At 45.7% G+C, this 27,633-nt stretch overlaps 2 protein-coding genes across 6 annotated transcripts in view; one reads left to right on the plus strand and one right to left on the minus strand.

Moving 5' to 3' along the window:
* Nucleotides 1-3,248, plus strand: part of LOC144207366 (SLC35A4 upstream open reading frame protein-like) — a 16,061-nt gene extending 12,813 nt beyond the window's left edge. For both annotated transcript variants that reach the window (XM_077732802.1, XM_077732801.1), the window contains exons 3-6: nucleotides 918-973; nucleotides 1,088-1,171; nucleotides 1,261-1,314; nucleotides 2,504-3,248. In XM_077732802.1, the coding sequence (XP_077588928.1) occupies nucleotides 942-973; nucleotides 1,088-1,171; nucleotides 1,261-1,314; nucleotides 2,504-2,672 (339 nt within the window). In that variant the 5' untranslated portion in view covers nucleotides 918-941 and the 3' untranslated portion in view covers nucleotides 2,673-3,248. The remainder of the gene's footprint in view (nucleotides 1-917; nucleotides 974-1,087; nucleotides 1,172-1,260; nucleotides 1,315-2,503) is intronic.
* Nucleotides 1,478-27,354, minus strand: ndst1b (N-deacetylase/N-sulfotransferase (heparan glucosaminyl) 1b). 4 transcript variants are annotated; one of them, XM_077732796.1, is made up of 16 exons: nucleotides 27,133-27,354; nucleotides 24,780-24,892; nucleotides 13,037-14,072; nucleotides 12,233-12,715; nucleotides 11,991-12,078; nucleotides 11,447-11,601; nucleotides 11,187-11,372; nucleotides 10,979-11,107; nucleotides 9,932-10,114; nucleotides 9,682-9,778; nucleotides 9,349-9,472; nucleotides 9,089-9,263; nucleotides 8,840-9,010; nucleotides 8,650-8,759; nucleotides 2,960-3,062; nucleotides 1,478-2,873 (listed from the first exon to the last, which is right to left on the minus strand). In XM_077732796.1, exons 3-16 carry the CDS (start codon nucleotides 13,580-13,582, stop codon nucleotides 2,754-2,756), a joined length of 2,670 nt encoding a protein of 889 aa, XP_077588922.1. In that variant the 5' UTR covers nucleotides 13,583-14,072; nucleotides 24,780-24,892; nucleotides 27,133-27,354; the 3' UTR covers nucleotides 1,478-2,753. The 4 variants fall into 4 exon arrangements, with proteins under 4 accessions (XP_077588922.1, XP_077588921.1, XP_077588923.1 ...); XM_077732795.1 differs by lacking the exon at nucleotides 24,780-24,892; XM_077732797.1 differs by lacking the exons at nucleotides 24,780-24,892; nucleotides 27,133-27,354 and adding an exon at nucleotides 26,602-27,012.
* Nucleotides 27,355-27,633: the final 279 nt, after the last annotated feature.

Here is a 27,633-nt window from a genome sequence, read left to right on the forward strand (position 1 = left end):
AAGCACCCTGGGTCTTGTGTGCAATGTACAGTCGTCCAAATGAAATGTGTACCCGATTTAGGGGCTATTCCAAAGGCTTTCTCTAAATTCATTTGATAATAGTATTTTCTGATGAGAAATTGCGGGTCAATCATTAACGGGGGAAATGCTGTTCTTCAAATAGAGTTGATCAACGTGAAGAAAGGGTTAGGGTTAGGGTAGTAGTGGTAATAGTGGTAATAGTAAGGCCGTGTAGACTGTATGTACTTGACATAGAGGGATGATTTTTTTTCAAAATGGAGTTTGTTACCTGTCAGATGCGCCTCCATTTCCCGCCTCAACTCTTCCTCCGCGAGTTTGGCAGCGTCCCAAGTCCCTTTGCCATGGATGCTTTCACCCCCAGATAAATCTATTTGGGCTGCGCGCACTTGGGCAACCTACACACAAAACGTGGTGGTTGCCAATAGATCTTACCTTTTTTTTTAAGTCCATAAACTGTTGTTGCTGCGTAATCTGGCCTGCCTCTGCATCATTTTGTGCGGCCCGAGAAAGTAAAACATCAGCGGCGACTTTGTGTTTTAGGATTTAAAAAAAAAAGGCCAATGTACCGCTTATTATTTGGTGTCAAAGTGGTGGCCCGGGGACCAAATCTGGAAAGAATGTCCTTTTGCCCCCAAAAATGTCCGACTCACCGCGTCTTTCATGCTCACAGAGACCATCGTGTGCTTGTGTCTGCACTTGCGTGCGGATTTCATGACACGCCAGTAAATTATTGAGGATGTCGAATCCACTTTCACGACTGATCAGGGTAGTCTTACCAAAATGCCCCCCCCCCAAAGTTTGAGTTTAGTGAGTCTAAAATGATTTCATTTTCATTTACCTGGTCTCAATATCACCTTTGGCACAAATATTAAGAAATGTCTATTTTTCCATTCCAGGTGTAAAGTGACAAGCTGGAGCACATGGAATTTGATCCAGCTGCCGCCTTTGCATGGTAGGCAGACGCTCGCTCTTCCTGGTGGTGAGTCAAGTGCCCAAACCAACTCCCTTCTATGTGGCAGCCTGGCTAACTATTTGCAAACTTTTTTTTTTTTTTTTTTTTTTACAGGTGTAAAGTGAGGAGGAGGAGGAGGTGTACGACCTGGGATTGGATCTTGCTACATTTGGCATTGATATGTCATCCATGGCCTCGGTGAGCTAAGTGCCCAGCCAGCCAAGCCACCTTCCTACTTGGTCACACACGGGCCGGCTAACTATTTGCTAACTACTTTTCCATTACAGCTGTAAAGTGACAACTTGGAAGATGAGCTCATCAAACAACTGGTCCCTCACAAGGTAAGCTGATGTTTTCCCATTGAAGTAGTAGAAAGTAGAAAAAAGCCTTACTCTACTATTTGGTTTTTTTAGGAGAAAAAAAAGCCTTACTATACTAGCGGATGTTTTCCCATTTGAGCCAAGTAGTAAAGTAGTCAATCCAACAACAACAACAAAAACACAATTGTGAAAAATACAGTGGTGTTTTATTTGCAAATTAAAAAGCACCGACAATATTAGTTACACTGTAAAAATTATTGACAACAATTACAAATCTTTATCATACAGTCCAGGATATAATTAGTACCATCGTCGCTGTTATGTGTTATCACGTTAATACTTAATACGTCGAGACAACAGTTGGCAGTGTGAGGAATGGCGAGCCCACATTTTTTTCCCACTTGGCGCTGACGTGGCGTGGCACGCGGCGCGCACCCCACCCGACACATTCAAATAATTTAGGTCTACCCAAAGGGAGCCGCCGCCGCCGCTTATGTACAGGAACAAAGTCCAGAAATCCAAATGGCCTTTTTTTTCTCGTACGTTACAAAACTATTGCAGGGGGAGCAGTTTTTTTTTTCTTTTCTCCCTCATCTAGCGTTGGTGACATCCAGTTGCGACGCTAACACCTTCAAACCGTAAAACTAAACGCATCCAGTGCGGCGTCGCTCGCCGGGCCAAGCGTCGGCTGGCCCGAAAAGAAAAACAGCTAGCTTATGGTTTTCTCACATGACGTATATTCTGAACCAAATGCTTGTGTGCTATCCAGTTAAATGTATGTCGAGTACCGTGAAATATTGTGCTTTTGACGCGAGTCCATCCGCGGCGCGGCACGCCATTCATTCTCTCCGACACCTCTTGCAGGAAGAATCTGATGTTTAGTTTCCGTACATTCCACAGAGCAATGTCTCAAAAAAATCATTTGTCTAAAGGTTTGTCAACCAAAGTCCACCAAATGGTAGGGTTTTATTGGGATTGCTTCCTGGCGTTTTCAAATAAAAAGTCTAGCAAGGCCTATCAAACAAAGAAACCAAAAATAAGGCTACCACATGCAGCCAACCAGCTGTCCAATTGTCATCTGGTTATGAAAGGCATTTACAACTAATGTCTTTTAGTGTGTGTGTGTGTGTTTGCGTGTCCCTCAGCCCAAAAGTTCAGTCCTTTTCGGCCACTCTCCAAATGTGATGGAGTCTTTGCTCTTTTCTTTCAGTTCCAGCGAGGACTTTTGGAGTTCCCAACTGGCCGTGTCCAAGAGTGTGGTGAGACGTCCCAAAGCGGCGCGAGGGCGCTCCCCAACGTCTCCGGCGGATCGCAGAATGAAGACGTGGTGGTCGGATCCTCCCGGAACGCCAGTCACCTTGGACGCTGCGGCGGTGTGATCACGGGCCCGTAGAAAGTTGCCAGTCTCCCCGCCGTATGTCCGTCCGTCCTCCTTCCCCCTTCCCGGCTGGGGTGGGCTGCTACCTGCTGTGGACCAGCTCTTCTCGAAGCCAGCTGGGGAGTGGCTGGCCCATTCTGTACAGCAGTTTGGACAGCTCGATGTTATGATCCCTGTAGTACTCCCGGAGGAACGCCAAAGACTGAAGGAGAGAATGGGATCACCTTAGGAATCCAACCGCAACATTGCCGTGCTTTTATGCGAATGGCAAAGGTAGAATGAGCCTACCTCAGGGTCCATGTCCGGATACCTGCGCCCTTTGCTTTTGCCCAAACACTTTGTCTTCCCGCCTTCTAGCAGCTGGCACCAGAAACCTTTCTTGGGGTCAAAGCTGTAAATAAAAAAAAGAAGAAAAAAATGAAATGGGATGATATTAGTGATGCTTTGAAAAAATGCATTTAATCATTCCGCTCTTCCTTGGCGCGTAACTTACGCTTAGAGACAAAAAAAGCCTTACTATACTATGTTGTTTTTAAAGTAAAACAAGCCTTACTATACTATGTCGTTTTTTGAAGAAAAAAGCCTTACTATACTATGTCGTTTTTTTTAAAAGAAAAAGCCTTACTATACTATGTCGTTTTTCCGAAGAAAAAAGCCTTACTATACTATGTCGTTTTTGACAAATAAAAAGCCTTACTATACTATGTCGTTTTTTTGAAGAAAAAAGCCTTACTATACTATGTAGTTTTTTTTCGAAGAAAAAAGCCTTACTATACTATGTTGTTTTTGACAAATAAAAAGCCTTACTATATACTATGTCGTTTTTTTCGAAGAAAAAAGCCTTACTATACTATGTTGTTTTTTCGAAGAAAAGAGCCTTACTATACTATGTCGTTTTTAAAGTAAAACAAGCCTTACTATACTATGTCGTTTTTGAAGATAAAAAGCCTTACTATACTATGTCGTTTTTGACGAATAAAAAGCCTTACTATACTATGTCGTTTTTTCGAAGAAAAAAGCGTTACTATACTATGTCGTTTTTTTGAAGAAAAAAGCCTTACTATACTATGTCGTTTTTTCGAGGAAAAAAGCCTTACTATACTATGTAGTTTTTTTCGAAGAAAAAAGCCTTACTATACTATGTTGTTTTTGACAAATAAAAAGCCTTACTATATACTATGTCGTTTTTTGAAGAAAAAAGCCTTACTATACTATGTCGTTTTTTTCGAAGAAAAAAGCCTTACTATACTATGTCGTTTTTTCGAAGAAAAAAGCCTTACTATACTATGTCGTTTTTTCGAAGAAAAAAGCCTTACTATACTATGTCGTTTTTTCAAAGAAAAAAGACTTACTATACTATGTCGTTTTTTCGAGGAAAAAAGCCTTACTATACTATGTCGTTTTTTCAAAGAAAAAAGCCTTACTATACTATGTCGTTTTTTGAAGAAAAAAGCCTTACTATACTATGTCGTTTTTTTGAAGAAAAAAGCCTTACTATACTATGTAGTTTTTTCGAAGAAAAAAAGCCTTACTACACCTTGTCGTTTTTTCGAGGAAAAAAGCCTTACTATACTATGTCGTTTTTTCGAAGAAAAAAGCCTTACTATACTATGTCGTTTTTTCGAGGAAAAAAGCCTTACTATACTATGTCGTTTTTTCAAAGAAAAAAGCCTTACTATACTATGTCGTTTTTTCAAAGAAAAAAGCCTTACTATACTATGTCGTTTTTTGAAGAAAAAAGCCTTACTATACTATGTCGTTTTTGAAAAATAAAAAGCCTTACTATACTATGTCGTTTTTTGAAGAAAAAAGCCTTACTATACTATGTCGTTTTTTTGAAGAAAAAAGCCTTACTATACTATGTCGTTTTTTCAAAGAAAAAAGCCTTACTATACTATGTCGTTTTTTCGAAGAAAAAAGCCTTACTATACTATGTAGTTTTTTGAAGAAAAAAGCCTTACTATACTATGTCGTTTTTGACAAATAAAAAGCCTTACTATACTATGTAGTTTTTTTCGAAGAAAAAAGCCTTACTATACTATGTCGTTTTTTCGAAGAAAAAAGCCTTACTATACTATGTCGTTTTTGACAAATAAAAAGCCTTACTATACTATGTCGTTTTTTGAAGAAAAAAGCCTTACTATACTATGTCGTTTTTTTGAAGAAAAAAGCCTTACTATACTATGTCGTTTTTTCGAAGAAAAAAGCCTTACTATACTATGTCGTTTTTTCAAAGAAAAAAGCCTTACTATACTATGTCGTTTTTTCGAAGAAAAAAGCCTTACTATACTATGTCGTTTTTGACAAATAAAAAGCCTTACTATACTATGTCGTTTTTTGAAGAAAAAAGCCTTACTATACTATGTCGTTTTTTTGAAGAAAAAAGCCTTACTATACTATGTCGTTTTTTCGAAGAAAAAAGCCTTACTATACTATGTAGTTTTTTCGAAGAAAAAAAGCCTTACTACACCTTGTCGTTTTTTCGAGAAAAAAAGCCTTACTATACTATGTCGTTTTTTCGAAGAAAAAAGCCTTACTATACTATGTCGTTTTTTCGAGGAAAAAAGCCTTACTATACTATGTCGTTTTTTCAAAGAAAAAAGCCTTACTATACTATGTCGTTTTTTCGAAGAAAAAAGCCTTACTATACTATGTCGTTTTTTCAAAGAAAAAAGCCTTACTATACTATGTCGTTTTTTTGAAGAAAAAAGCCTTACTATACTATGTAGTTTTTTTCGAAGAAAAAAGCCTTACTATACTATGTTGTTTTTGACAAATAAAAAGCCTTACTATATACTATGTCGTTTTTTGAAGAAAAAAGCCTTACTATACTATGTCGTTTTTTTCGAAGAAAAAAGCCTTACTATACTATGTCGTTTTTTCGAAGAAAAAAGCCTTACTATACTATGTCGTTTTTTCGAGGAAAAAAGCCTTACTATACTATGTCGTTTTTTCGAAGAAGAAAAAAGCCTTACTATACTATGTCGTTTTTTTGAAGAAAAAAGCCTTATTATACTATGTCGTTTTTTTCGAAGAAAAAAGCCTTACTATACTATGTCGTTTTTTCGAAGAAAAAAGCCTTACTATACTATGTCGTTTTTTCGAAGAAAAAAGTCTTACTATACTATGTCGTTTTTTGAAGAGAAAACCCTTACTATACTATGTCGTTTTTTGAAGAAAAAAGCCTTACTATACTATGTCGTTTTTTTTGAAGAAAAAAGCCTTACTATACTATGTCGTTTTTTTGAAGAAAAAAGCCTTACTATACTATGTCGTTTTTTTGAAGAAAAAAGCCTTACTATACTATGTAGTTTTTTTCGAAGAAAAAAGCCTTACTATACTATGTCGTTTTTTCGAAGAAAAAAGCCTTACTATACTATGTCGTTTTTGAAGATAAAAAGCCTTACTATACTTTGTCGTTTTTTTGAGATAAAAAGCCTTACTATACTTTGTCGTTTTTTTGAAGATAAAAAGCCTTACTATACTATGTCGTTTTTTCGAAGAAAAAAGCCTTACTATACTATGTCGTTTTTTCGAAGAAAAAAGCCTTACTATACTATGTCGTTTTTTCGAAGAAAAAAGCCTTACTATACTATGTCGTTTTTGAAAAATAAAAAGCCTTACTATACTATGTCGTTTTTTGAAGAAAAAAGCCTTACTATACTATGTCGTTTTTTTGAAGAAAAAAGCCTTACTATACTATGTCGTTTTTTCAAAGAAAAAAGCCTTACTATACTATGTCGTTTTTTCGAAGAAAAAAGCCTTACTATACTATGTCGTTTTTTGAAGAAAAAAGCCTTACTATACTATGTCGTTTTTGACAAATAAAAAGCCTTACTATACTATGTAGTTTTTTTCGAAGAAAAAAGCCTTACTATACTATGTCGTTTTTTCGAAGAAAAAAGCCTTACTATACTATGTCGTTTTTTGAAGAAAAAAGCCTTACTATACTATGTCGTTTTTGAAAAATAAAAAGCCTTACTATACTATGTCGTTTTTGAAAAATAAAAAGCCTTACTATACTATGTCGTTTTTTGAAGAAAAAAGCCTTACTATACTATGTCGTTTTTTCAAAGAAAAAAGCCTTACTATACTATGTCGTTTTTTCGAAGAAAAAAGCCTTACTATACTATGTCGTTTTTTGAAGAAAAAAGCCTTACTATACTATGTCGTTTTTGACAAATAAAAAGCCTTACTATACTATGTAGTTTTTTTCGAAGAAAAAAGCCTTACTATACTATGTCGTTTTTTCGAAGAAAAAAGCCTTACTATACTATGTCGTTTTTTCGAAGAAAAAAGCCTTACTATACTATGTCGTTTTTGACAAATAAAAAGCCTTACTATACTATGTCGTTTTTTGAAGAAAAAAGCCTTACTATACTATGTCGTTTTTTTGAAGAAAAAAGCCTTACTATACTATGTCGTTTTTTCGAAGAAAAAAGCCTTACTATACTATGTAGTTTTTTCGAAGAAAAAAAGCCTTACTACACCTTGTCGTTTTTTCGAGGAAAAAAGCCTTACTATACTATGTCGTTTTTTCGAAGAAAAAAGCCTTACTATACTATGTCGTTTTTTCGAAGAAAAAAGCCTTACTATACTATGTCGTTTTTTGAAGAAAAAAGCCTTACTATACTATGTCGTTTTTGACAAATAAAAAGCCTTACTATACTATGTAGTTTTTTTCGAAGAAAAAAGCCTTACTATACTATGTCGTTTTTTCGAAGAAAAAAGCCTTACTATACTATGTCGTTTTTTCGAAGAAAAAAGCCTTACTATACTATGTCGTTTTTGACAAATAAAAAGCCTTACTATACTATGTCGTTTTTTGAAGAAAAAAGCCTTACTATACTATGTCGTTTTTTTGAAGAAAAAAGCCTTACTATACTATGTCGTTTTTTCGAAGAAAAAAGCCTTACTATACTATGTAGTTTTTTCGAAGAAAAAAAGCCTTACTACACCTTGTCGTTTTTTCGAGGAAAAAAGCCTTACTATACTATGTCGTTTTTTCGAAGAAAAAAGCCTTACTATACTATGTCGTTTTTTCGAGGAAAAAAGCCTTACTATACTATGTCGTTTTTTCAAAGAAAAAAGCCTTACTATACTATGTCGTTTTTTTGGAAGAAAAAAGCCTTACTATACTATGTCGTTTTTTGAGAAAAAAAGCCTTACTGTGTCGTTTTTTGAGATAAAAAGCCTTACTATACTATGTCGTTTTTGAAGATAAAAAGCCTTACCATACTATGTCATTTTTTGGGATAAAGAGCCTTACGTCGTTTTTTGAGATAAAAAGCCTTACTATACTATGTCGGCAGTTCGGAATAAAACCTTTTAGTGAAAAGTATGACTAAGTGTTTAATTTAAATTAAAAAGGTTATTCTTTTCTTTTTCTTCTTATTCCATTTACTCACCTACATGGTTTGGTGATCAACCAAATGTTGACAGCGGGAAGCGAACCCAGGTCTCCCAGACGGGAGTCCAGTACACTAACCTCTGCGCCAATCAAGTGTCTACACTTTCCACTGTCATCATTTGACTTTCTTGAGTACAAGTCCAGAGAAACAATTAAGGGAAAATGATGTGTCCCAACCGGGATTTGAACCCAGGTCTCCCCGACGAGAGTCCGGTGAACAAACCTCTGCGCCACCAAGCGGCTACACTTTTCTACGTCGTCATTTGACTGTATTGACTACAAGAAACAGAAACAAATAAGTGGGAAAAAGTGTCCCAACCCGGGATTTGAACCCAGGTCTCCCAGACGAGAGACGGGCGAGTTAACCTCTACGCCACAGTGCCACGCTATACTATGTTGTTTTCTTTTAGCAAATTAGCCTTGCTATACTATGTCGTTTTTTTGACGAAAAGGGCCCTACTATACTATGTAGTTTTTAAAGAAAATGAGCCTTACTCTATATACATATTATGTAGTCTTTTTAAGAAAATAGCCATCTCATTGGGATTCGTCTAGGCGCATAACTTACGCTAGAATCTTGTGGTAGTTGATGATGTTGGTCAAGCCCAAGAACTTTTGGATCTTCTCCATCACCGAGGCGGGCTCCGTCTTCAGTATCTGTCCATCCAAGACCAGCAGCTGGGGAGAGCAGATGAGGCAAAATGTTGACTAAGCGTGGCGTCTCGTGCTTTTGGGCTCCACGGCGAAAAAACGCCAACCTGGCTGGCGTGGTAATAGTTGAGCCAGCGTTCCAGGTGCATGGCGTACCAGCCCGGCATCAGACAGCGATTCTGGAGAACCCGCAGCTTGGCCGGACTGTCGTGGCCGGCCGTGATCACGTCGTGAAACGAGTACTTCAGCGCCGCCTGGTCGTCGTGGGCTCTCTGGTGCTGTCCGGGTCACACGGGGTCACACGGGTCGGCCGGCGGGAAGTCACCGGGCCGCGGAAATGGGCCGGCGCCACCCACCTGGTACCACGAGTAGGCTCTGTCGGCCGGGTTGATGAGGATGGTGACGATCTTGGCTTTGGGAAGGAGCGCCGCGGCCCTCTGGGCGGCCACCTCCGAGTCAAAGTAGTTGGCACTCTTCTCAAAGTAGTAGTCTGAGCTGGCATTGGAGGGCAGCGGGAAATACTCCATGTACCTGAGCAAACACTTCATATTTTTAGCTTCAACTAAAAACAACGGCATTTTACATTTGAAAAATGTTCTTCCGGGGGCTTTCTTACCAATCGATGCCTCTGTGGTAGTTGTGGCCGTTGAAGAACTGGATCTCCTCAAAGGTCTCCTTGCTGGGATAATTACTGGTCAGGTCCGGGTGCATGCTGAGGAACAGGTAGAGCGCCGTCGTGCCTGCGGACGGCGGGGAGGATATCCGGTGCCACAAAAGAGGATCCAGTCAGGAGCCGTCCAACGACTTTCCAGCTCATACAGCCAACACAGACACTGGCGTCGCGGCAAGCGCGTCACGGCGACCGCCAACGACGCCAGTGCAATTTCCCCAGAGCTAATGCGTCGTGTTTACTGCGGCCTGCGGGGGGCGGTGAAGCGCAGATTCTCACCTGTCTTCTGAGGCCCGATGACGAGGAGCTTGGGGAAGCGGTCGCACGTTTTTTCTTTCGACCAAATGTCTTTGTGCCTTTTGTCCTCGCATGGATCCTGTAGCCACCGCCAGACAAAAAAAAAAAATAGATTGGAATTTCCATGCAGTCAACGGATGCCCATTGATGAAAATGAGGGGGTTGTAGAAATTATCGACTGAAACCACTCGGTTTTGGGGGTGATTGTGCTGGGTCTGGTTCTGATTCTCACCTGCCAGAGCGGATCTCTCTCCGTGGGGAAAAGGCTAAAATATTTCTGAGCCAACTGCACGGGCGGGAGGGTCTGCATCTTCAGATTGGTCCAGGTCTTGACAAACATCATCAAGCTTTTAAAAGTGTACAGGCCCAGACGGTCGTTCCCGTAGTTGGATAAATGGGTCATGAAGATGCTGATCTGTTGGCACAGAACATTAAAACAAAAACTCAAATTGATAATTAAATACAGTGTCGTTTTTATACTTACTATATACTATGTCGTTTTCTTCAAGAAAAAAAACAGCCTTACTATACTGTGTCGCTTTTTTACGGAAAAAAAGCCTTACTATACCATGTCGTTTGAATGGGAAATGTTGGTTGGAGTGACGAGAATATCGACATATGAGCTGGGTCCCGGAAGGAATGAAGCTGGTATGTAGAGGTAAAAACTGTGCTGAAATAAATGGAGTGGGCCGAGCGAGCCCCGGGCCAAAGTGACAAAACGCTTGGCCTCTCATTAAAGCGTGACTAAATGGGGAAAAATGGATGACATTTTTTTTTTATAGCTTTGAGAGCGTTCATTTTTTAATTTGAGCCAATCTTTGGAAAATACGCCACGCGTGGTTGGACACGCCATCCATCGCTGTAGAATAGTTCATGCGAAGAATAGAAAATGAAATCAATTACGGGCGGAGGACTCTGAATGGCGGACGGAGCGGGGAGACGCCACAAGGACACGGAATGGAATTCATTTTCCAATGACGTATGGCTGCTGAATGCCAAACAGCCGCAAACCGCCCGCCATCCACACGGTAAGACGGCTAAATCCGCTCAAAAAAAAAAAAGCGCCATGGCCGCTTTTACTCCGAGTACCGCATTTTCTGTCTCGCTACGGCGGTGCCTCAGCTAAGGAAATGGGCTCGGAATTGGAAGCACCACAGCGCTCTCCCAAAAAGGCGTCGCGTGACACGCCGGCCGGCCAGTCATCTTATTTCAATTGACGTTAAGATGGGCGGTCAAGACGAAAGGTGTCAAGGCAAAAGGCGGCGTTTGACTCACTCACCGGGTTGAGCAGAACAGTGAGGAAGAGTTCTCCCCCGTTGATCAGCTTGTCCAGCTCGTTGGGGCTGCCGGGGTAGTCCTTGTAGAAGATGGTGTGCGTGAACAGGCCGCACGTCTGCCTGGGCAGCACCTGCCAATGAGGACACGCCTCAGGTCAACTCACGTTCGTGCGCTCGCTCGCTCGTAGTTCGTGAAGCGAGCGCTCTTACGCTGATGCCGCTGTGGATGAAACCTCGGCGAAAGCGGGCCGGCTTCAGGTGCGGGTATTCCTCCGTGCTGGTCACCTTGATGCTCCACACCTTCTTCCAGGCGTCGTACAACTGCAGGTGGACGGGGTAGACGCCCGAGTGGTGCGGCGCCACCGCGTAGCCCATGTTGATGGGGATGCCGTGCTCCTGCAGGGCGACCGGACAAACACACACGTGGATTTGACTCGCCGCCCTCAACGTTACAATCCCTTGCTACTCACCAAGGCAAACTTTTTGTTGAGCAGCATCTGCTCGGCCAGCACCGACTGGTTGTGGAAGAGATGGGGCTGCATGTGGCTCCACATGTGAGGGAACCACCAAAACTCCTTCACGTAGGAAAGCAGCAGGTCGTCGCCCAGGTCCTCCTCATCCGACCCTAAAAAAGGGAGAGAAAAAAAAAAAAAAAGAAGAAAAAGCCTGAGCCCGGGAGATGTTGGGCTCTCATCAAAACCAATGGAGGAAATAAAAACACGGTCAAATGGGTGGAGTTACAATGAATGATACCTCTACTGAGCAGTGGTTCCGTGAATATTGAGATTTTTGGGAAGAAGCGATTCACATTGAGTTAGCGTCATTTGTTCCGCAATCTTTCATACCAGCCAAAAATGATAAATGGAACAAAGCAACGAAGCGGAATATTTTGACCCGAGTTCAAATAGGAGCATGGTAAAAAGTCACAATATGAGCACCACAGAGAGCTAAAGCTACAAGTCTTATTTCATGGGCTGTGGTGCTCATCTTTTTGCTCTCTCTTTCTCTCCTCACCGGCGTGAAAGAATTTCCCCGAGAATCCCAAATTGAAGGTGAAGTTGGGAACGTGGCTGCGCATCTCCCTCTGCGTCTCCAACAGGGCCTGAACACACACACACACACACACACACACGGAACGGGAGAGTCAACGGAGGGCGTCCGTGGGCTGCCGCACCCGCACAATAACCGGTACGTCGCAACAAGTACGTCCATTCTCGGTCCCAACTATAAGTATGGATCGATTGGGGAAAACCGACCTTGACGTCGGGAACCTTCATGCGGGTGCCTTCTTTGCCCACAAAGATGTCGTCCACGTCCACCAGGACGTAGCGCTCCAGGGACAGGGAGAGCCTCTTGCCGGTGAGGAAGGCCACGGCGTCCACAAAGACCAGCTTGTGGAGCCAGAAGAGCAGGTTGTTGCCAAAGAGGACCCTCTGGATGCCGTCGTGGAGGCCCAGGTCCTGCACCACCGACGGGAGCAGGGCGGCGCTCTGGCCCGCCGACGGGATGCTCTCGGCCGACTGGGTCTTGGCCAGCAGCACCGGCTCGTAGGTGGAGTGGTTGGACTGGAAGACGGTCCAGTCGTCCCCGGGCAGCGGGCCGGGCAGGGGCTGCCCCGATCGGGTGATGAAGAGCAGGGGGGATTTGGCGTTGACCGAGCAGTCCTTCAGACCCAAGTTGGAGTGCAGAAACAGAGGGAAGCCCTTCAGCTGGGCGCTCAGCAGACTGTTCTCGTTGGCCTGAACAAAAACAAAAAGAAAGAAAGGACGGACACAAATAAAGGCTCGGTCAGGACCGACGGACACAAATCGAGGCTCGGTCAGGACCGACGGACACAAATCGAGGCTCGGTCAGGACCGACGGAAACACATATCGAGGCTCGGTCAGGACCGACGGACACAAATCGAGGCTCGGTCAGGACCGACGGACACAAATCGAGGCTCGGTCAGGACCGACGGACACAAATCGAGGCTCGGTCAGGACCGACGGACACAAATCGAGGCTCGGTCAAACCAGACGAGAAAAGTCGCGTTAAAAAGTGCTCGGAGATCGGCGGTAACCTTGAAGAAGCCGATGATGCCCACTCCGTATTCCACGCAGTACTTGTCCAGCAGCTCCCGGTTCCAGGCGTCCAGGTTGACGTACTTGAGAATGTTCTCGTAGATGACCAGCGTGAAACGGCCCCTCTCCTTGTCCGTCAGGGTGGGCATGTCGCCCTTCCCGGGCGAGATCTCCGTGCGATACCGGAAGCGCCCCGACTCCAGGATGGCCACGATCTCCTGGCCCAGCTGCGAGTACTGACTCTCCACAAAGACCAGGACCACGGGATCCGTCCTGGCCCCCGCCGGGTCGCCGCCGGGGCCTCCCGACACGCCGCGCGGGGGCAAGAGGCGAGAGGGCGTGACCCTGGAGTCGTCCGAGTCGGCCGAGGCCCCCTCGGCCCCCGACACGCCCCCTCCCGACGGCTCCAGCTCCCGCTTGACGCCGTAGAGGAAGTAGGCCGAGATGAACACGCTGACGGTGCAGAAGAGAAAGAGGAGGAGGAGGGACGTCTGCAGCGGGAGGAGACGCACCAGGCGACGCAGGGGGGTCACGCAGCCCAGCATCGTCTCTCGCCGCGACGGGCTCCCCCCCGCGGGAGCCTCCCGAATGATCGGCTGCTGCCGCGACCGCTCGCCGAGGAGGAAAAAAGAAAAAGAAACAAAAGGAAAACGAAAAAAAAAAAAACCTTTGTCTTTCTTCGGGGCGCCCGCTCAAGGCGCCGAGACGGCAGCTAGCGGCGACAGCGACGAGATGCTTTGGCGTAGGCGGCTCTCCCTCATATTGCAATGGCGCTTATGTCACCATGGCAGAGGAGTGGGAGGAGGCCCGGGATCGCAGGGACGGATGGACGCACTTTTGCCTTCGGAGGGGGCGGGGGGGAAAGCCAACGATGGTCGGGACCAGTGGCCGGCGGGGAAACGTGACGGGAGACTCCGTCACCTGCCCATTATTGGAGCTTCCCGAGCGTGGAGGTTTGGAGGAATCTTTGGGACGGGAGAAGGATCTCGGCAGGCAAAACAGGTCACAAGAGGCAGATCTCGGATCACAGAATTCCTGCAAAACAAGACCAAATCAGATCATTTTGTCATCTCAGAGGCGCTCCCAAAAGTGCAACTATGCATCACGACTTTGCAATAGTAACCGGCCAACAGATTTCCAGTGAACGGCAAAAGCAGAACTTGATTTCCCGAAACTTTCACGGCTATTCCAGCGCAGGCGTTTTGTGTGAAATAGCCGGCCGACAGAGACGCACCACAATGTCGGCCATCGACAACGATCAATGTTTCGATTTTGCCAGAACCGAGTAAGACCCGACGGGAATCTAGAGCTGGTTATGAGTTCATCTATCATTTTCTACAGCCTCTTGTACAAGGCAACGTGCTGTGGACACTTTCCCTTGAAGTTTTCTTCTATCTCCCCAAATTGTCCGTATGACCACACCAAAATCACGCTGCAAAATTGTAGACGAGAGCCAGACGAAAACATGCATTATTTATGCTAGCCAGCAGACGTATCCATAAGTTGAAGAGCAGCCTAAAATGGTGCGGAGAGAGACGCCAGTGTTTAGGCTGCCACACGGCGACAATGTCTTAAATCGTGCATAAACAAGAGACAGACGGCACAGCAGCCACTCGCTATTTTGCTTCTCCAAAGACGCAAAGAGAACTCATCAATAGAAGCCCAGCAATAATACACCCGCACTGACACTTTCCATACATACAGACGTCAAGTACGGTACAATGGAAGCCGGCCGGCCAGCTCTGAGAAATGGGCCTACGTCGGTGGCAGAGTTTCTTAAGGGCTGTTCAGGTTGAAGAAGCTGATCACGTGACTGGTTGGGAACCTGCACCCCCAACTCTTTGGAAGTAGGCCAGGGCTGCACAGCTCGCTAGATTAATGAGAGGGGATGGCCAACAGCCAGATCAAGTCTGCTCCTCATCTCTAACAACTCCCTCCCACCATAAATAGAGGAAATAACGGTGACTTTGGCCAGATGCGCTGCGCAACCTCCCGGCCGACGGCGTGTGCTTATCCTTCCTTGCACGGCCGCCCGCTTTGCCTGCAACTTTCAACAAGTCAAATTCTCAAGGGCTTTTTTTTAAAAGAGCACTGGGAACACAAATTAAAGGGCAGAAAGATTTCTCAATGTCAGCCAAAAAAAATGCATGTAAATGTGTATTTTCTAGGACATTTTTGGGACAACATGCATACGCAAAAAAATGCTAAACTTTCTGTTAGCCAATCAGACTTCTGAAAGACAAAGCAAAATGAACTAGCACGCTCCCTCGCCACATGGCGTGGCAACCATGGCAACACGGGAGTTATGAGGCAGGACAATCGGGAGGCCTGGCGTTGGCGCTTAAAAACAGAAAAGGACAACGTTAAACGCACAAAGAAGCGCAAGAAGATCTGCCGTTGGATGGAGGAGAAAGCTCACCGTTTGTTTGCTAGCCTTTCCAAAGAGACCAAAAAAAAAGTGTGCAAGAGGGTCAAGGTTAAAGAGCTAAGAAGGGTGTGAACCCTAATCACTAATCCTTTTAATCTTGACACGGTAAACGGTAACAAAAGTATGCCAGCTCTGCAATTAAACAACTTGCCTTGAAAGGATTAGCGTACCCACAAATAGAGGAAAGGGAATTGGAGGCGCACTGCTCGACAAAAACAGCTAGCATTAATATGTTTTTAAAAGTAATAGTGATAATTGTGCGTGAGCTTTCCGCCAGGTATACTTTTACGCCAGGAAGCCATTTATTTTGGCATCCGTAACAAACACTTTTACAGATGAATAACTATTTGCTTTTTTTTTTTTTTTGACTGTAAACCACATGTTTAGGCCTGGAAATGAATAGATGAGCTGCCGGCAATAAATTGGACGTCGCCTCGAGAATTAAAATGAACTCTTATTTGAAATGGCGCTAATGTTGGATTGTCTGAAGGGGGAAATAAGCTTGTACTCTGGGGGACGTACGGAGAGGTTGTGCCAGGGGATGGATGGGGGGGGTTCATTTATCATTTTTGTCACTTGTGGTGCAGAGCAGGAGAGAGAGAGAGAGAGAGAGAGAGAGAGAGAGAGAGAGAGAGAGAGAGAGAGGGGTGGCTTCGTATAAATTGGGTGGGTGGGGGTGGAAGTGGAGTGGCAAAAAGAAAAAAAGACAAAAACAGCACCATCCAGGGACTTGGATCAATGTTGGTGGTGGGAGTGACCGTTTGTTCCCGTTGTTTATCCAGTGTCAAGCGGCGGGGAAGGACAAAGAGGCAGTCCACTGACACAAAGTCTCCGTCGGGCTTTGAAATGCTTCTCGCCGTGGAAACACCACAAGTCAGCGGCCCCAATATGGACTTCGATATCACCTAACTCCCCCATTACAACCATGTGATACTATTTCTGAACTATCAAATAAAAGAATGTTAAGAAATGAAGATAGGAATACTGCAAGTTGTTGTCTGGGCAGTCGGTGGGCCAATCAAAGCAGCTTCCATAGAGACCATTTTTGGTTTTGTTTTGGAATTGCCACTTGCCCAGTTTTCCCCATTTCATGTTTGTATTTTTGGTTCCTACGCTGGAAACGTTTCATTTCCATTGGGCTGTTCATTTCCGTTGGGCGGCTGCGACACGGAGTGACAAGGCATGACCCGACGGGGCCTTGGCCATCCAATCCAAAGTCCATTTAGCCAAGAAGCAGCGCACGAGCATTTGATCACAAGCAACACCTGCAGCCAAACGGCAATACACATTTGCGGGCGGGGATGCTATCAGAAGCCAGATCTCCAGATGACCGCAGATAAATGAAAGCCAAACGCATAATTGAGTCCCGGGGGGGACATGGTAAAAAAAAAAAAAATTAAAAAAAAAGGAGGACAAATCTCTGCCATCAAAATTGGATAGAAAAAGGGGAGAACATGCTGCAAAGAATTCGGGAGCAATGGAGAGCGACCGTGGCGCTTCCAAAAATGCTATTGAGGCCGCCCGGGAGATTTAGCTATTATTCCACGGTGAGGAAACATCCTTCCCTCATTCCAGATAAGAAGTGGCCCGCACTGATGGGACCGATTTGCAGGGCAGAAAAGCCTCCCCATGAGAATAGCGTGTCGGACGGGAGAGGCCGTTCCTTCCGTCTGTGGCGATGCTCGTACCTATTCTTGCCCCAGATTAAACTGATGACGATGAAAAAAAAAAAGAAAAAGAATGTCCCCTGGTGCTTGAAAACCTGCCCATTACGTACGGACCGGCCTGTTTTCAATCTCAAAAATCAGGAGGTTTTATGTCAACAAGGGAGACGAGTGGACTTTGGATATTGCTGGAAAGTAAAGAAGGAAAATGACCATAAAGCAGTCTGCTATCAAACGGATGCGAGCTATGATACATTGTAATCAGTGCGCGGACTTTGTGAGCTCAAACGGCGCTAACCAAATTGGAAGGCCACCCCCCCCCCACCCCCGTTTCTCGGAATTTCAAGGAGCCCTTTGTGATTCTGCCAAAGTAAATAGAGGGTCGCAATTTTCAATATTTTTAGCTCTTACCGAGTGTGGGTACGCATCTTTTCTGGTGTACACAAAATGTAAACAGTGATCACACGCAATCCACGCATCCAATTCTTATTTCCACATGTCCCTCCTCTAGCACACCCGAATCAATGGAAGCAAGTGGTCCACAAGCTTCATACCGAGATACAGACTGGATGACATGGGCTCTCCTCTCCGGGAGCGTCCTGGGAGTGGGCCACCCCTCAGCTAACATATGTGATAAAAGCAGCTCATTTGAGTTGGAGCAAGCCCACTTGAAATAAATAAATAGTGTTTGCGTGCCCTTTTGGCTCCCCAGCCAGCCAGTCAGCCGACGAGGGAGGGTACGCATTCATGGGCGTACACGGCGCAAGTCCAAACACGTGCCGGAGCGCCAGCTGCGTAAAAGCTCCAATCTTCCCAAAAAGGGATCCAATTGGTCGGTAGCCACTTCTAGAGAGCCAGCTAGCGTAGCACGACACAACGAATGACTGGCGACGGAGGGAAAAGTCCCAAAACAAATGCAAAGCCGTGAATCTTTCATCCATTATAGCCAGTGAAAATACTATGATCAATTATGAATCGTGACCTTTTCAAAGCATTGCATTATACATCTACGTCGGGAATAAAAAATAACGACAAAAAAGGGTGAGCTTTTGACTTTAGCAGAAGAGGAAGGTCGACCGGGGTTCTTCAGCCGCGGTTTGCGTGTCCGACACGGACAACCAGTGATGATCGGGGATCAAAGGGTTAACTGGATCCGTGGCCCCACGCCGCCCCACGCTTCTATTATTCAACAGCTTGTTACGACGCCCCGCGATCCCTGATCTCCGACGCTGGGAGACAGAAAGGGAGACTGCGGGGAGGGGGACGCTCGCCGGATTAAGAAAAAGAAAAGAAAAAAAAGGGATGGCGAGAGGGAAGATAATAGAATGAGGGGAGGACCCGAGGGGGGAGAAGAGGAAGAGGAAGAAGAAGAAAGACGCTGAGGTGTGCAAAAAAGGAGAGAAAAAAAAGCAGGAGCCTGCATGGGATGAAAAGATGCATTGAGCAAAGAGAGGGATGAAAAAGTGGTGAAAGAGAGAGCCCACGCAGGTGCCACACAGACGTGGAGGAGATCTGTCAAAGCCCACGGAGACCACCATTAAATATTGACATTTGCCTTGGATTGGCCTTTTTTTTTTAAACACAGTTTATCATCATCTCAGATTAAAGTGTGTTCAAATTGTGGAAAATGGATTGCTATTGTTCTTATAGTGTTACATTCCATTCTCTTGATCATTTATAGACAATTATAGTCTCACAAGATGACTGTTTTTAAAATAAAAAGTGTCTTTTTCAAAGGATTGAAGATGTCATTGTGATTTTATTTCTATCTATTTAGGCAGGATTGCAACAACACTGATCATTTTGTCCTATTTCATCTGTAGACCAAAATGGCGTTCAAATGTTGGCATTGTCAACATTGCAATGAAGGTACGAGCTTCTCATGGTGGTGACGCTTAGTCTTATCAAAAAGCTAATAACGCACTAATTGGCTTTGGACAAAGATAAAAGGGAGGCACAAGGAAGCCAAAAGTGACATTGGATGATGGGGACCACCTTTTTGGACTTTGCGTAGCGCTCCTTTGTTCATTAATTGATTGGCCTCCCCTGCTGGGCCCCACTAACTAGGTTAACACACATCTAGGAGGAAACCAAAAAGGGGGGGTTGGCTTCCACGATGGAAGGCAAAGGATAACAGCAAAAAAAAAAAGGTAGAGGACGCCAAGATGGAGATGGCAAGTGTTAATACAACTAATGGAGTGGAGCAGAGAAGCTTTATTGAGCGGACCCTCATCTAATTAGAGGAAGAAGCTGATGAGAGCCCAGATGGACGCCACAAAAGGTGCAATTTCATCACCAACACATGATGTCACACTTGGATCAAGTCAAGGCCAAGCCACAGTTATACTAGAACAGGGGGGGGGGGGGGGTGGAAACCACTTGCTTTGTAATATTAGCAGCAAGTGTCTTTTGACATTTTTGCCTGATTTCTTCACGAGCTCCACTTGTTCCCCGGACGGCTGCCATTTCCTCCGCCGCTGGTTATTTGGTTTCCACGACGGAGGGAATATGGGTTTGAGGGCAAATAAGCGCGGCCGGGCGGCCGCCCAAACGGCCACTGGACAACAGAGGAGAAACGGCGCATTTGCAGGAGGTGCCGTGTACTTGGCCACCCCACCTGTTGCCATGGGACACCGTTACAACTTGTCCTAGATAATGCAGACAGGTTTATTGTGTGAAAGGGGGATATAAAAAGAAGCCCAAAGGTCACCTGAAATTGAAAACAGCTTCCAGTATCTCCGGCTTTGCTCACTTGCAAAAATACTCGCCACTTCATTCTTAAACTGGATTTCAATTCACAAGGCCAGACTTGACCGATCTGCATAACCAGAGCATACAACCATCCACTTATTGGAAAGAGATGCTTTGGTCACATCTCTGCACAAAACTAGAAAGCTGGTAAACAACGTCAAAATGAATCGGGATTTACTGTAGTGCGTTAATTCAGAGGCAGAAAATGGCACGGTCACTCCCACCTCTAGTGGTGCTTTTAAAATGGAGAAATGGCCAGAAGCCATGGAAGAGAACAAACGACAAATGACAAGGACTTACTCCGACCACGGGAGGGAGGACCCCCCACCCCCGACACAACACGGCCCGTAATTGTGTTGTGCGGGACCGACCCGAGCGAGCCGAAGCCGGCAGGCCTGGCATGATGAATGGGCCCGGCGCCGACAGACAACCTCCCTCTTACCCCGTTTGTTCCCATTGGCCAGACCCAGGCCAGACCACCCCCCCCCCCCCCCCCCCACCATTAGCCCTCCCCCTCAGCCACAACCCAACAGTCGCCATTCAATGGCTGCCTTTCTTTACACATGATTAATTTGCATTTAGTGCACTTAAGTGGTGCTATTCTACGCCAACACAATGACAAATGATAGCGTACAGCTGACATATTAAACATAGCATGGCGTTTGAGGGTCAGGCGTCATTGCCGTGTGCACAATATTGTGCGCCCCAGAAAGAACAATGCTTTGGACAGAGTTTCTGCCACTCAAGTCACTGCACCGTTATTAAAGGAACAGTTAGATAACCTCCACGATTGATTCACTAGACCCAAACTAATAAAGTAGGTCAGTGTAGTGCACGGAAGAAAGAGCAAAAGGGTCTCACGTCAGGATACATACAATTACAATCAATGCACGGCTGGGAAATTTGGAAACAAGTAGCATTAAAAACCATTAATGCGCCTAATATATCTATATCTACTGGAAAGACGCATGGCATAGGAGAAGGTTATTCATTTTTTTCCTCCCTTTTCTGCCATTGCTTGCCTCAGTTCATCCAGCCATCGCCACAACATCCAAAGGGAGCAAACAAAGGAGAGAGAGATTTTAATTTGCTACACCGTCTCTTGCTATTACCCTTTGCGCCTCGGGGTGAAAGAAATGGATTGTGAAATTCTAAAAGGATAGGGTGGGGCGGGGGGGGGGCAAGTAAATCGAGTAGAAGGTACTGGAGACAATTGCACAAAGGCCATCAACGAGACGCCAGAACAAAGTTTGCGGGCAGTGCGTACGTGGAAACAAGGAAATGTGTTGATGTGAACTACAAAGTACGTATGTGCTTCTCATGAACCTGCTCTGAATATGGCCATCTGGAGGAGTGACCGAGGTTAGTAAAAGAAGGACACAGACAGCGTCCGTCGTCAAAAGATGGGAGGGAAGGGAGCCATGACTCTAGGCCCTTTCCGACACACGTGTGACGTTGCGGTGGCTCACTTTGCTCTTCTTTGGAAGTCAAAGAATAGCTTTGGGCCGCTTCTCAATAAAGGAGCTCTACCCAGTGACCTCACCGGGGGGAGAGACAGAGTCAGAGAGAGAGAGACAAGGGCGTGGAGGACCGAGGGAGGACGCAGCCGCCTCTGCCGACGTGGGAGTCGCGTTACTGCCCCGCGGGCTCTTCAATACCTGCCACACAAAGCGCTTTGAGGACTCGCCGCTGAGCCCGCACACTCCACAACTTGAAACACCGGCTCTGCCGGGCCAGATCAGAACAAACGGTCGGATAATGGAAAAATATCAGAAGATGGCTTGGTTACCTCAGAAGCTGTCGGATTTTGCCATTTGGCCACCGCGTCTTGGAGCCAGTTGCCGCAACACAAGGCAAAGGCTTTTAACAGCGTTGGCCCGGCCACCACCTGCCTTCCTTCCTTCCTTCCGTTCACCAAATATTCTATGTGGCCGCCGCGGGAAAGGCAACAATGAGGTTTTGGGGCTTGCGCGTTGCCTCTGCTTCTATTCTTGAATACACTTGTAAAGCGGATTGGAAGAGCATTGAGCTTTAGCGCATTGAGCTTTAGCGCATTGAGCTTTAGCACATTGAGCTTTAGCACATTGAGCTTTAACGCATCCCACTGTGAGCGACCGGCTGGAACCCTCACACAAACCACTGTGGTCAGAGCTGCTGAACACAAATGGAAAAACAAAGCGCAGACATTTTTGCGGGCTCCAACAGCCCCGTCGGGGGTGCCAGAGACATTTCCGTAACGAGCCTGCGGGTGGCCCACACCTGTCCCCTCCAAATGGACACTCGGGCACACAAACAACAATCAAGGGAAAAGTAGCAGCAGAGTAGAGTGAAGCTCTTTGCTCATTTCGCCACGACTGATCTCAAACAATGTTTCCCCGACAGCACAGAAGGCAACAGGCACGGATATTTTTTTTTAAAAAACATTCCTTTAGCTTTAGCCACTATCCAAAAGCCAACCATTTGACTCTATTAGTTGCAGTCAAGACCACACACACACACTACGACGTGTGTGTGTGTGTGGGGGAATTCTAGCCAAATGTCATGAGTGCGGCCTGGGCAGGGAGACAGGGAAGAGGGGGCACTGGGCAGCGAGGAAAGTTTACTCAGTCCTGATGGGAGGCCATGACGCCCTGACCCGATACGGCGGACTCATACCACACTAGCCAATAGCGATGGGAGCGTTTTTAATGGCGCGCGGATGTTCCGCCAGTCTATTATCTCTGAATAATGAGCTACAACGAGAGACAACCCTTGAGAGAGCCAGCACTGTAAATACCCACGCGCCTCTAATTGGTCTAGAGCCAACACGTTGTTCCCGTGCCAAGAGGTCAGAGCACGGTTCCCGTTTCCAGCGGAAAAGACACATATCCAGATTTGGCGGAATGACGCAATCGCTGGTCCAATAGCCGTGGGACTGCCGGAGAATCCAGTGGAAATGAGGGCTAAAGCACATTTACAAAACCTTTATTTTGAAGTCACGCCGGCCGGTGCGAAGCTAGGGATGCCAAGCGTCATTACTGACGACATGAGGTGAGGGAATGGGTGGTCTCGACCGGGTCCACCAGACAACTGGATAAACACACGCCCCCTCACAACCCCCCGTATCATATGCACCTGTCTGCTCTCGGCGATCACATTCGTAGCACCAATCACTAGACCCAAATGCAAAGATGGGCAAAAGGGAGATTTCAAACTTTCTATTCCACCAAAGCACAGCTTCAACGTACTTAGAAAAAAGAATTGCTTCCAGAACTTTTTTTCCACGTTGTAGTTTTCGTAAGTAGAGCAGTAGTTCCAATGTGAATTCGGCAATTCGAAAAACGACCAACTCAAATACGTAAGCAAGAGCCAAAAAAGAAAATGATAGTTATTGATGTTTTCAAATGTATAACAACAAGCATGCCCAAACATGTTCTATTCGTGCACAATTACAGTACTGAAAGGAGGAAACTAACACACAAACCCACATTTAAACAACTTCACTACCATTTGCATATCTAAGGGTTGCATCACCTGACAATTGGGTACCTTGAGGCATTTGGCAAGTAGAGGTCCAACTATTACTTTGGATGAAGACGAAATATGTGTGTGTGTGTGTGTGCGCGTGTGTGTGCGTGTGTGTGCGTGTGTGTGTGCAGCAAACGCCACACAAAAAGCCCGGGCGGGCCAACAGTCTGAGAAGTGGATAAACGCAGCCAAAAGGGGAAACAAAATCTAATGATAGCCGTTGACTGACGGCCACTTATGATGAGGACGGCCTTTCAATATCCTGCAGTCAAGTGGTGCCTTGCTATTAGAACCGGTCAACAATTCCATCATCAAGAACGCCTAGCGACAAATCAATGGCAGGATTTACATTGGACGACATGACAACGATCACGTTTGGTGGACGAGGAGGGGAGAAAAATACCATTTGGAAACGCCGCGCTATCTCCACAAGCTAACCTCTGCCAGTAAACTGGATTGTTCCCGTCCGTCTCCATCGGTCAAAGCCACTCAATTCAAGTCAAACCCACCGGCGGGCCACCCCACCCCACCGCGCACATATTTGGTGTGTCACAATGGAAAAGCCAGAGGAGTTTCCCTTTTCCGCCGGCACGTGGACGTCCAAAGGGTAAAGGCTAACCTCGGGAGTTACCATCGAGCTTTCTGGTGTTTGGTCAAGCGGCTTTCGGCTGACTTGAAAAAAAAAACGCCACACGTTGCAGCTTTTAACAATGGTCCGTCCGGCACTCAAAGAGTGGCGGCGTCCAATCCCAGGGCACGCGGTGTTAAGTAACGCCGAGCGGCCGCCTCATTCGTTCTTGGGAATTATGACGCCAGAGGAAAAATCATTTCCCCGGGACAGGCGGTCGTGGCTAATGGTTCAGTAATCTGACCCGCTGGCCCCAATGGCCAAGCGTGCAGCCGCATCTCCAGCTTGACCGGCACCCTCATTATTTTTTTATCCGCGGGGCAGCTTGTCAAAGGGGTTGGTCCTGGCGCACAGCTTTATCGATTGCTCGGGTGTCTGGCTAGAAGCCACCGGGTTTTGAGGATTGTTTGTTGGCGTAAATAGTAGGCTACTCTTCATGATTTTACATTCAGGGAGAATGGGAATGAATGGTGGTCGCACGAGAAGGTTTTGTTAAGCTATTGAAATGATCATTATCCTGTCTAGAAATAAACAGCATGCTTTTTTGGAATGTTTTACAGTAAGTTTCTAGTGGTGAAAGTCCGGCCAGCAAAAACTATCAAAGACAAAGCTACAATTTTGAGAAGGAGCAAATTCTGTAACACTATGAAGACCACTTCTATCTAAACAATTTTTTCTCGTCCACGTAGATGGCAGAGTGAAAGTATGACTTCATGACATTGTTACTCAACGCGTTCAGACTTAATAAAGTGGAGCCGACGTACCCTCGTGACTGGAATCGAGTCCAGAGACTTGCTTGAGACCCGCCAAATGACTCACTTGTGACTCAGATCAGGGAGACCGGTCGGTCGGTCGGTCGGTCGGTCGGCCGGTGCAACTTGCATCAGGAAAAGGGCAGAAAATGACACCTTTCACTAAACAACATTGTAGCATGGCAAATTAGCAGAGTTTATGCAACATGACATGATCACGCCGTGCACTTTACCTCCTTTTTCCATTGTATGGGCTTTACTTTGAATGGTGACTCACAGATACGACGGCAAAGGGAGATATTTAGCTGCCTTTTGACATAGCACTGCCCATAGTCAACTTTTTTCTTTCTTTTCCCCAAAAAATTCAGTACCAGCAGGAAACAGGGGCTCAAAGTTCAACCATCCGAGTTGCGACAGAGGTGGGACAACATCTGTTGCTAAGGATATTTTGCAATCCCTGCACATGGGAGCTTTGGACTGCTGCTACTAGTATATGAAAGTGTGCACAGTAACGTCCTGTCGCACTCACTTTTTGCGTCAATGTCACAAATCCTGAAACTTCCATGATGTCAACGTTAAAGCTTCTCCGTAAAAGAGACTACAGTCAGCAACAAAACACTGTTTATACTCGGTGGAGGGAGTTGAAGGGGTATTCCAATATGAGGATTGGAAAAATGCCTAGCTTTTCCCCCCACACACTTTTCATTTGTAGTTTTTTTTTCAAACCAGGTCTTCCCTAAGCACACAGAGTGGCAACAAGGAACGATGACATGGAAAAATACAGCGGCGCTTTTAGGCACTGCGACGTCATATACAAGATTTCATTTAATTTATTCATTGTTCTTGGTAAAAAAAAAGGAAAGGATACATGAAAAGTGACATCAAAGAAGAAGGAGCTGTTTTCTTCGATAGACTCTCTGAGACCACAATGCCACTATTTGATCAGATCCCGTCACGCTTTGGATGCTTTACAAGATGCAGATTTTCGCACGTGCATCCAAATTTAAAAAAAAAAAAAAAAAAAAAAAGAGTTAAAAAAAAAAACAAAGGATCGTGAACAGACGTGCTGGAGCACGGCAAGTTTTGCTCACAAAGGAACGTTAGAAGCACGGCACAAATATTTGGCGTGGAGAAAACGTCGGGCAAAACTCAGAACTTGGAAATGTCAATAATCCAAATATGAATTGTAAAACCCATGTAACAAAGCTGTAGTGAAAGTGGGAATCATGGGTAATAATGGCAGAGAAATTCCTTGGGACTATTTGGCAAGACACCCCGAGTATGACTCATTGCTCCTCAGAAATCCTGCTTCTACATGCACGTTTAGACGGACGGCCTCCATAGAGCTCTGATCAGCTCAATGTCATTTTCCAATTCCAACGGATAACAAGAAGCTCCTCGAAATTTCAGGAGGACATTTGCTACTAGGATTCCGACAACAAAGCAGACCAAAAGTATTTGGACAGTGGGAGAGAAAAAGAAAAACACCAAATCTATTACACAATACTCAATCTGAGACACATGATATGATACATAAAGACGCATTCTTAGCGAGTTCATTCAAAAACGCACTAGGTTAATGGGACTGAATGTTACTGTTCAATTGCTACAGGTTCCTTCAAAATAGTCTGATCCATCAACACGGCCACTAAAGCTGCTAATGAGCATTTGTCGTGTGGGGAAATGAAATGAAAAACAGCCCATCGTCCCAATGTCGACCTTTAGAAACATTTCCAGCCATTTGCACGCAAACGGATATGGCATTTGAAAGCAAAATCACACATTACACGGTGACATTTGTAGGTCAATTGCGACCCTGATTGAGCTAACTTACCGCTATGGTCTCGCGGCCGTGTAGTAAACCGCAGCGGCAGCGGCAGCAGCAGCAGACGCTACTTACAAAGTTGGGGGCGGAAAAAAACAAAACAAAACAAAAAAACAACCAAGTTCCCCTTGCTACTGGCGAATCGGCTACATTACGGGATAAAGAGGACTAAATCCCACTAGGCGATCGCGATCGTGAGCGCATCGCGGCGGCGCCTCTTAATCCGAGCACAAACTTCGACAATACGGCTCGCCCTTTGCGCTCGCTCGCCTAATGGAGTCGCCTCCATCGAGGAGGGGAATCGAATCCATCGCTAGCCCACCGGGGATCGCTTGTTTTCCAGCCTGTGCAAGCCGGAGAGGCCGAGGGCTGGCCTCGTTCGCCGCCTGCGCCAACAACACTACTACGAGTACTTAGCCTAGCATGGAGGGCTGAGCGATCGAGCAAGCAAGCAAGCAAGCAAGCGAGCAAACGAGCCAGCGGGGCGAACATGTGCGATAAAAAAAAAACGCCGCGGCGACGACGACGCGATGTACTCACCTCAATGTAGCGGTCCACCTGGGCCGGTTTCGATCATGGCGGTGCAGTCCGGGCGAGCGATGAGCCTAGCGTAGCGTGCAGTGTCGTCCCCCTTTTCGCCTCGGATCGGCGCGGTGATGTGGAAGCGTCGGAGCGGCTGGGAGAAGTCGGGAAATCTGAGACCGAATGCCCCCTCTCCTTCTGCAGCTCTGTGCACCCGCAGTGTTCCACAACTGTCGCTAGAGGGCGTTGGGGTAGAGAATTCTTTAGGCCCCGGTGGTGCACACGCACACACAGGCGCGCGCGCACACGCGCACGCACCCACACACGCACGCCTGTTCTTGCTGTGGACGAGTGTGCATCTTCTGAACAGGGTTTTACGTGAATGTATGGAGTTTCATCGTGAGATTAGAGTGGTTGCGGTGAACTGTGTCCGTGTGCGTGTATATCTATCCCCACTACACGAAAATGAGCGTGTGGTATTACTGGGATTAGCCCATTTTTTTTTTGCATGCTTCTTAA

This window comes from Stigmatopora nigra, chromosome 14 (genome assembly GCF_051989575.1).
Source record: "Stigmatopora nigra isolate UIUO_SnigA chromosome 14, RoL_Snig_1.1, whole genome shotgun sequence".
Taxonomy (NCBI): domain Eukaryota; kingdom Metazoa; phylum Chordata; class Actinopteri; order Syngnathiformes; family Syngnathidae; genus Stigmatopora; species Stigmatopora nigra.